General features: G+C 49.9%; 1 protein-coding gene and 1 long non-coding RNA gene across 2 annotated transcripts in view; both read left to right on the forward strand.

Moving 5' to 3' along the window:
- Positions 1–7,671, forward strand: part of LOC143282693 (uncharacterized) — an 86,653-nt gene extending 78,982 nt beyond the window's left edge. Inside the window, exon 3 of the long non-coding RNA XR_013055290.1 lies at positions 7,242–7,671. This is a non-coding gene — a long non-coding RNA (uncharacterized LOC143282693). The remainder of the gene's footprint in view (positions 1–7,241) is intronic.
- A 182-nt stretch (positions 7,672–7,853) lies between these two features.
- Positions 7,854–9,652, forward strand: LOC143282691 (uncharacterized). Its single transcript, XM_076588369.1, has one exon. The coding sequence runs from the start codon at positions 7,991–7,993 to the stop codon at positions 9,608–9,610; it is 1,620 nt and encodes a 539-aa protein (XP_076444484.1). The 5' UTR covers positions 7,854–7,990; the 3' UTR covers positions 9,611–9,652.
- The last annotated feature ends 385 nt before the right edge of the window (positions 9,653–10,037 follow it).

Here is a 10,037-nt window from a genome sequence, read left to right on the forward strand (position 1 = left end):
AAGCAGTATCTGAAGCCTAAGAGCGCTATCTGAAGCTAAGCATTTGGCTTAATAAATAAATAAATAAATACATAAATAAACGAATAAATAGATCGATAAATAAGTAAATGAATAGTGTTGATTATTGTCTTGTTTTGAGTTGATTTTGTAATGGACTGTAATACAATATGGCGACTTACATGGATCTGTTCTTGTTAATGTTCACTGTATTCAGATTTTTGTTCTTTTCCTTTTTTCCCCCTCTCATCTACATGTATATTGAATTGTCATAATGAATCTATATACAAAATAAAACGCTGGTCGACCCGAGAAAGTCCTGGGGGAGGGGGGGGGGAACAGGTAGGGGAGAAGGATGGAGGTTAGGGAGTTGTGTGGCAGTGAGTTTAGGGGGGACGGGGTGGTGTGGGATTTTTCGGGAAAATAGGATAGACTAGAAGGGTGTGTGTGTGTGTGTGTGTGTGTGTGTGTGTGTGTGTGTGTGTGTGTGTGTGTGTGTGTGTGTGTGTGTCTGGAGGTGGGGTGGGGGATCAGAGGTGGATATTTGTAATGACTAGATAGGAACACCGCAAAATGGGACTTGTCCTTCGAACAGTCTCTTGAAAATGACAAAAAAAAAAAAAAAAAAAAAAAAAAAAAAAAGGAAGGAAGAAAAAAAAAGAAGAAGAAAGAACCTGAGTAGAACCAGCATCTCTATCACCCAAGAACCGCAGTTCAGCATTCTCAAGGCGGAGGGGTCACTGCGTTCGGACAAATGTGTATGCGCTGCACCACAGTCTACTAGGCCGCCGAGATGCCTGACCAGCAGGTGGCATAACCCAACGGGCTAGTCAGTAAGGCCTAGAGTGCAGTGAATGCACAAGTTATTTTTGTGTTCGTATTAGTGTGGATTTCTTCTACAATTCTTTTTTCTTTTGCCGGAGGACAAAGCATTTGTTGTCATGGGTTCTTTTTCTTCGTGCGCCAAGTGTGTGTTGCCGCACACGGGAACTTGGAGGAAGTGTTTTCATTTTATATTTATCGATACGCAAAATGTGGCTTACGTTAACATTTTCTTCTTCTTCTTCTGCGTTCGTGGGCTGCAACTCCCACGTTCACTCGTATATACGCGAGTGGGCTTTTACGTGTATGACCGTTTTAACCCGCCATGTAGGCAGCCATACTCCGCTTTCTTGTTTCCATAACCCACCGAACGCTGACATGGATTACAGGATCTTTAACGTGCGTATTTGATCTTCTGCTTGCGTATACACACGAAGGGGGTTCAGGCACTGGCAGGTCTGCACATATGTTGACCTGGGAGATCGGAAAAATCTCCACCCTTTACCAACCAGGCGCCGTCACCGTGATTCGAACCCGGGACCCTCAGATTGAACGTCCAACGCTTTAACCATTCGGCTATTGCGCCCGTCGTTAACATTTTCAAAATGATAAATTTTCATTGACGTGTGTGTGTGTGTGTGTGTGTGTGTGTGTGTGTGTGTGTGTGTGTGTGTGTGTGTGTGTTTGTGTGTGTGTGTGTGTGAAATTTGGCATCCATTTGGCTAACGTTTCTGTCTTTGTTTTTTTAAAAAAAAGTTTCATATATGTATGTATGTATGTATATTTGTTGTTGTTGTTGTTGCTGTTGAAATTTTCATATCTGTGACTATTTTTTTTCGTGTGAAGTTTGGCATCCATTGGCTTCCGTTTTCGTTTTTGTTCTTAGTTTCACGCACACACACACACACACACACACACACACATTCATATGTATGTATAATATTATATAATATTTATATATATAATATATATATATATGAATGTATATATATATGTAATAAGTTTGCCAGTGTTAATTCTAAAACGAAGTTGTATGCAGCGTATAAACTAGGACATGTTTCCAGGTTCTGACTGCAAAGTCCGTAATCAGACAAAACAAACAAACAAACAAACAAACAAACAAGTAGACAAACAAACAAGTAAACAAACAAAGAAACACATTAAAAAAAAAAAAGGCCCCGGGGGGAATGTTTCGATGCGGGAGCACGTCTAGTGTGTCGCATGGTGTCTAGACCTGCTGCAAAGTCGAGCAAAAATGCTCTGCAACATTCTTTTTGGCCCGTGTCTGCTGCATCGCGGCTATACAGGGCTCAAGTGGCTTTGTCAGTGGGTTTTTTAAAAAAAAATTTTTTTATTAGGGGGGTTGGGGGTGGGAGCGGCTGGGGGGTGGGGTGGGAGTGGGGGGCGGAGATGGAGAGTGGGGGTAGGGGTTGGGGGCCGGGCGGGGGTGGGGGGGGGGGGGGGGTAGGGGTGTGGGGGAGGTTGGTTGCTGGTTCGGTTTCTATTTATTTCATTTGTTCGTTGGTTTATTTGTCTGTTTACTGACGTGCTTCTTTTGTGTGTGTGTGTGTGTGTGTGTGTGTGTGTGTGTGTGTGTGTGTGTGTGTGTGTGTGTGTGTGTCTGTGTGTGTGTGTGTCTGTGTTTTTCCGTGCCTGTATGTATGTATGTATGTATGTATGTATGTGTCTGTGTGTGTCTGTAAGTCTGTGAGTCTGTCTGTCTGTCTGCCTTCCTGCCTGCCTGTCTGTCTGTCTGTCTGTATGTATGTATGTGTCTGTGTGTGTCTGTGAGTCTGAATGTATGTATGTATGTATGTATGTATGCATGTATGTATGTATGTATGTATGTATGTATGTATGTATGTATGTATGTATGTATGTATGTATGTATGTATGTATGCATGTCTGTCTGTCTGTCTGTCTGTATGTATGTATGTATGTATGTATGTATCTACGTGTGTGTCTGTGAGTCTGTAAGTCTCTCTCTCTCTCTCTCTCTCTCTCTGTATGTATGCATGTATGCATGTATGTATGTGTGTGTGTGTGTCTGTGTGCGTGCGGCTGCAACAAGTCTCTGCACCGTGTACGGTGTTGCAAGCCGACGGCGCGGCGCTTTAACAGACCTTTTTGCACACTTCATAATACCACGTGAACTTCGCTATCTCCCCAAAGTGCAGGCAGCGCTGCGTCACATTAACCCTTTCACCGCCAGTCAACTTAGAGTACAAAATTCCCTTTGTAGTATAAACACAGAAAAGACAGCGGCTAAGAACAGCTGGGGATTCCCCCCCCCCCCCCCTGCGATGTATAGAAAATATGGCCTACCCTACCACCGAACATTAAGAGCAGTTAGGTTCATGGATAACAGACCAATGAATGGTCCGCCTTTCAGTGACACGGGTCCTCTGCCACGCCTGTGCATAAATGCGAGCTTGGCGGTGAAAGGGTTAACGTGAACCACCCATGTGCTGCTCTCTCACTGTTTGGAGCCAAGAGATGCAGCTGCACTTGAAGGGCCTTAGTGAGTGCGAGTACTGAGGGGAGTGAGGGGTGGTGGGGGGTGTGGGGGTGGGGGTGGGGGGGCATTAGGGCAGGTGGAGGGAAGAGGGGGTAGGGGTGGGGGTGGGGGAGGGGGGTGCCGGATGAACCCGTGTAGTGTCGAGCAGGTATCAGGAAATACCACAGATGTATATATATATATATATATATATATATGTGTGTGTGTGTGTGTGTGTGTGTGTGTGTGTGTGTGTGTGTGTGTGTGTGTGTGTATACACACACACATATATGTATATGTATATAGATGCGCTTTGACCGCTTTCGCTGGAGGATGCTGTGCTCTAGTGGCATAAAGACGTTCGAAAAGAAGAGAACGCCGGCCATTTAGGAGAAGGAAGCGTTCAAACGCATCCTTTACTACACTGAGGTATTTAACATCCACCCGTTCACACCCTCTGAGTTCTTTCAATATCCACCCGTTCACACCCTCTGAGTTCTTTCAATATCCACCCGTTCACACCCTCTGAGTTCTTTCAATATCCACCCGTTCACACCCTCTGAAAACACACACACACACACACACACACACACACACACCTACACCCCCCCCCCACCCACACACACACACACACACACATTCACACATACATACACAGACACACACACACACACACACACACACACACACACACACACACACACACACACAGAGCACACACAATTTCAGACTGTTCTTTTATCGAGATTCAGCCGATTCGAGATTCAGTGTTATTCGCAGTGTCCGAACAAAAGCCTACTGTTGTTGATAGATTACACACACCAGCTCCGAGGGAAGAGAAGAATCATGCTATTGTCATGTTCTGCTAATAGGCTTTTGCTCCTCCTCCTCCTCCTCCTCCTTGTTCTTTTTGTTCAACTTGTTTCTCTTCTTCCTCTCCTCCTCCTCCTCCTCCTTCTTCTTCTCCTTCTTCTCCTCCTTCTTCTCCTTCTTCTTCTTCTTCTCCTCGCTTCTCCTCCTCCTCCTCCTGCTTCTTCTTCTTCTTCTTCTCCTCTCCCCCCCTCCTCTTCCCTCTTCTTCTCCTCTCCCCCCTCCTCCTTCTTCTTCTCCTCCTCCTTCTCCTCCTCCTGCTTCTTCTTCTTCTTCTTGTTCTTCTTCTCCTCCCCCCCCCCTCCTCCTCCTTCTTCTTCTCCTCTCCCCTCCTCCTCCTCCTTCTTCTTCTCCTCCTCCTCCTTCTTCTTCTCCTCCTCCTCCTTCTTCTTCTTCTCCTTCTTCTTCTTCTTCTCCTTCTTCTTCTTTTTCTTCTTCTTCTCCTCGCTTCTCCTCCTCCTTCTTCTCCTCCTCCTTCTTCTTCTCCTCCCTTCTCCTCCTCCTCCTCCTCCTCCTGCTTCTTCTTCTTCTTCTTGTTCTTCTCCTCTCCCCCCTCCTCCTCCTTCTTCTTCTCTTCTACCCTCCTCCTCCTCCTCCTTCTTCTTCTTCTCCTCCTCCTCCTCCTTCTTCTTCTTCTTCTCTTCCTCCTCCTCCTTTTTCTTCTTCTTCTTCCGCCACTTCACCTTCCCCGACAGAACATCGGAGTAATGAGCCTTCAGTTCCCCAAGGACACATCACCATACCGAAACGGGGCCTCGACAATTACACACTCTTATATCAAGTCATGTCGTTACAAAAACAAAAACAAAAAACAAAACAAAACAAAATCAAACAAACAAACAAACAAACAACAACAACAACAACAAAAAAACCCACCCCAAACCCAACAACATAATCTCTCTCTCTCTCTCTCTCTCTCTCTCTCTCTCTCTCTCTCTATTGTGTTATATGTACAAACGCTCAGTATGTGAAGTGTTTCTCTGAAGGCAGAAATTTATGTGTGTGTGTGTGTGTGTGTGTGTGTGTGTGTGTGTGTGTGTGTGTATTTTGTGGTCCCATCTCCTGTACCGTCTCAGTGGTATTATTTCTATAATCCCTCACCGTTCATCTCGTGTCCCACCACACACGGCCACAGCCGTGGGTTCATCTACCGCAGTCCCAGCGTCGGCAGTCTACAGGGGACCTATCGATGTTAGGTCGTCAGGAGACTACACGCCAGAGGAAACCCTGCACTGCTGCAGTGCTGAGTCACTTCAGTGACTGTGTGTTCTCCCAGAGCAGAGATCGCAACCGCATCCCTCCAGCTACAGTCTTCCATGAATGTGCCGATACCGAAGACCTTGACAGGATTCATCCCACACACTGAAGCGCAAGGGGGATGGAAGCTGAGGTCACCATGGGGGGCAGGGCATGAAATGCCACACAATTCTGGAAAAAGAAAAAAAAAAGAATGGTGATGATCTGTCCATTTTTGGTTTGGGGCTACGTGACAAGGCTGTGTACTCTCTACGCTTCCTTTCATAACGATATCCCGGCGTTAATTAACCAGGACCGAGAGATACAGACACTTGCAGCTTGCAATTTTGAACAACGCACCCAAAGACGCATCCATGGATGATACTCGACTGTAGTGCGTCCCCGGAGTCTCCCCATTTCAGCCCATAACACACTCAGCTCTGGGTAGGAGCCGGCCGCGGGCTGAAAAATCCCACCTCCTGTGGGAATCGAACCTGTGTTCTCCCAGCCGTCAGTCCACGACACAAACCACTGTGACACGGCGGCTGGTCGGATTGTAGTATCAATTACAAACAAAATATTGACGGGTGCAATAGCCGAATGGTTAAAGCGCTGGACTTTTAATCTGAGGGTCCTGGGTTCGAATCTCGGTGCACCTGGTGGATAAAGGGTGGAGATTTTTCCGATCTCCCAGGTCAACATATGTGCAGACCTGCTAGTGCCCGAACCCCCTTCGTGTGTATGCGCACGCAGAAGATCAAATACGCACGTTAAAGATCCTGTAATCCATGTCAGCGTTCGGTGGCTTATGGAAACAAGTTTATACCCAGCATGCACACCCCCGAAAACGGAGTATGGCTGCCTACATGGCGGGGTAAATAAATAAAAAACAAAACAAAACGGTCATACACGTAAAATGTTACATGTCTGTCTGAGTGTGTATGTGTGTGCGTCTGAAATCTGATTGAATGACACAGAAAACGAATGATGAGCGCCCGGCCAGTGGCAGCCGTCAGTCGGCTCTACCCAGGTAGGCAGTCTGTGGTGCAAATGTCCCCGTGTATGTAAAGCGCTTAGAGCTTGGTCTCTGACCGAGGATAGGCGCTATAGAAGTATCCACATCAATCAATCAAACTATAAGTAAAAACAATGCAGCTGTCAAGTGGATAATAAGTCAGGTCACAGCAGTGCCACTTGTTGGTGTTAAGCTTGTTCCTGGCTCCTCTCCTAAATCATGTTATGATTCATTATTATCCCAGTTCAGATTGCCTCCCTAATGTTGTACTGTGACTCATTGGCCTCATTCAAGTCTGCGTTTCTAAAGCTGTGATTCATATTGACCTCATTGTTCTGTCGTCAGGTTGCATGCTCGTGTTTCGTTGTTTGTTTACGTTTGAAAAGGGAGGGGGGGGGGGGGGGGGGGGGGGGGGAAGGGGGGGGGGCAGTATGAAAAATCGCGGTTCGCTTGATTTATTTACGTGTGTGTGTGTGTGTGTGTGTGTGTGTGTGTGTGTGCTTCTTGATTGTAGACATGATACAAAACCTGACTCGTGAGGCCGTTTCGTGTGAGGATCAGTCGGCAAAATCTGGTCTGATAGCTTCCAGACTTCCCGAACATGTACCGTCTTTCTTTCTTTCTGTCTTTCGGATCTGACCTCAATGTGTGTTACAGATCTGATCTGACCTCAATGTGTGTTACAGATCTGATCTGACCTCAATGTGTGTTACAGATCTGATCTGACCTCAATGTTTGTGTGTTACAGATCTGATCTGACCTCAATTTTCATGTTTGTTTTGACCTCAGTTTTTTGTGTTACAGGTCTGAACGGAATCGAATCGACCTTGTTCCTTTCAAGGAAAAAAAAAAACACCAGAAGCCTCTTTTAACGCTACAGGGTGTGAACAAATAAACACTAATAATTACGAACCATGATGTCACCCGAAAAGAGTACGAAAGCAACATGAACTCGAAACACAGAGAGACAGTGACGTTGAACAACGCAGCGAGGACCAGGACCAAAGAAACTGTAAGCAGCTCCGGTCGTCCGTCAGACAAGCGGGCAGTTTGATCCAAGAAACAGCTCCTACGGATTACGTCTCCTGTGCCAGAGCTCACCTGGCTTGTCGGACAGTCCTGGTGGCCCAGCTTGTTTGGCTGCCTTTCGTGTGTGGAACTGATTCTCACGTGCTTCGTGAACGAACCCACCCACCCTTTTCAACCCCCCCCCCCTCGACCCCCCCACAACCAGATTCTGCTCGACTTCACACATCTTCATCGAACACAGAAAGAAAAGAAGACAACAACAACAACAACAACAGACAGCTGTGTAGAGTTGTCGCTGTAAACACACCACAGCAGTATACATCAGTGAAGCCGCAAGCACATACGTGTGTGTCTTGTGTGTGACCTTTGTATGAGGACAGGCTGCACAGTGGCTGTGTAACAAGGCGCACGTGCGAACAGCTGTGAAGAGAGCGGACGCGGGCCAGTGCTGTGCTGTGCTGTGCTGTGCTGTGCTGAGCTGGATGTGCCGTGCTGAGCTGTGCTGAGCTGTGCTGTGACAAGCCATGAGCGTTCAGCAGCTGCCGGCGCACACGGCGCAGGCCGCTCACCACCCTCACCATCACCCTCACCTTCACCCCTCCTTCCCTCACCCCGACGACGGTGACGTGCCCTTGCCTGACCACTTCCCCGAGCCCTACTACGCAGCTGACGGTCAGCACCGCCCCCCCGGCTCTGCTCCAGCTATGGTGGTGCCCTGTCCTGGGCAGCAGGCGGTGGAGAACCTCGTCCACGGCAAGCATCCCCACTACAACGACAACAACGACGACAACGACGCTCGTGAAGAAGGCGTCCGCAGAATCACCGGCAAGTACGCCGCCCCTGCCATGCTGTACGTCAACGGCTCTCGGTGCTCTTCCAGCGACGCCCGCTCTCCCTCCGTGTCCCCGATAGACACCTGGCCCGCCTCCTCCCCCTCCGCCTCCACCACCACCACCACACCCACACAGCACTCCGGGTCCCCCCCCACGTCGTCGGGTTTCTCCTCGTCCGGAAGCCCCGTGATGTCCTCCAGCAGGCACGCCATGGACCCCGCCACGCCCAAGAGTCACCTCCACCTCCCCACCGACCAGCAGCAGCAGCACCACAGACTGGCCCCTCTCTCCATCTCCGCCTTCTCTGACGCTTCCTCGGACATGTCCGACGCCTCGCCGAGCCCGGCCCCATTCCTGGCCGGGGGAGTGGGCAGCAGCAGCGGGGTGGTGAAGGTGGGCGGCGGGCGGTACCAGAGCGTGTGCGGCATCGCCCTGACGGCCAGCCTGGCGGAGGGCGTCACTGACGAGGACGTGCAGCAGGTGGAGATGTTCTACCGCTCCCACAAGTCCGAGGTCACCGTCTGCCGCTCGCTGGCCAACCTCTACTTCGGCTCCGTCAGCGGCGGCAACGTCCCCTCTTCGGCCCCCGCGTCCTTCTCCACTCTCAACGGCGGCGGCGGGGGGGTGGTGTCCCCAGCCCCCAGCGGAGTCAGCGAGCTGTGGGAGTTCGTCACCACCGGCATCCCCGTGCTGGTGCTGGACTCCGGGGACCACGTGCGGGCGCGGCAGCTGTCCCTGGTGGTGGCGGAGAAAGGCACGGGCTTTGTGCTGTGGAAGGACGTCGTCAGCCACCTCACCGACTACGCCTGCCCGCACGCCAACTTCCACACCCTGCACATCTCCTCCTCGTCCTCCTCGTCGGACGGAAGCAAGCTGGCCGGGCTGAGCTTCGACGACAGCCAGGCGGCGGCCTCTTTCGCGGCGGCCCTGCTGAAGCTGACCTCCGACCCTGACGACGAGCTGCTGATGCTGAGCAAGAAGGGCAAGAAGAAGAAGAAGAAGAAGAAGGCGGAGGGGAAGAAGAAGGCCAAGTTCAAGCCGCCCAAGAAGACGGACATCTCCCAGCCCTGCTGCTTCCAGCACGTCACCAAGCTAGAGCGACCCCAGGTCACCGGCCTGACCCCGCTGACCCCCAGCGGCTTTCCCCCCTCCCCCAGCGGCTTTCCCCCCTCCCCCAGCGGCTTCCCTCAAGCCCCCAGCGGCGGGTCTGTGTCCAGTCTGTCCGACGTGTTCCAGGACCGTCTGACCGTGTCTGATTCCCGTGCCCGCAGTCCCAGCTCCGAGCTGTCCGACGCCTCAGCAGGGCACTGAGCCACCTCCCGACAGGGACGTGTGTGGGGGCAGCTCACACACACACACACACACACACACACACACACACACACACACACACACACACACACACACACACACTTTTTTCATCGCAGTGCCATTGCTCTCCACTGGTGCCGTGGACAGTTGGAACCCTGAGTTCAATCACAGAAGTGGGTACAGAGGAAAGCCGTAATTCCCTTTCATATAATGGGGCACTGAAGACAATGGTAAATGCTACTTGACTGAATAGGGTACCGATGGGGAACAAAATTAAATCCTGCTTTATAGAATGTTGGAAGCAAGGAAGAATTGTATATCTTGCTTCTTAAAATGATGCACCGACGACAACTGTAAATTCTTACATCGTGGAATTGGTTGCAGAGGAACAATTTTGTAAAAAACACTGCTTCATAGAATTGGTTAC

Source organism: Babylonia areolata, chromosome 6 (assembly GCF_041734735.1).
Source record: "Babylonia areolata isolate BAREFJ2019XMU chromosome 6, ASM4173473v1, whole genome shotgun sequence".
NCBI lineage: Eukaryota > Metazoa > Mollusca > Gastropoda > Neogastropoda > Buccinidae > Babylonia > Babylonia areolata.

Bases quoted from the DNA above. Each gene is read 5' to 3' on its own strand.
- LOC143282691 (XM_076588369.1), top strand. From the start codon at position 7,991: ATGAGCGTTCAGCAGCTGCCGGCGCACACGGCGCAGGCCGCTCACCAC.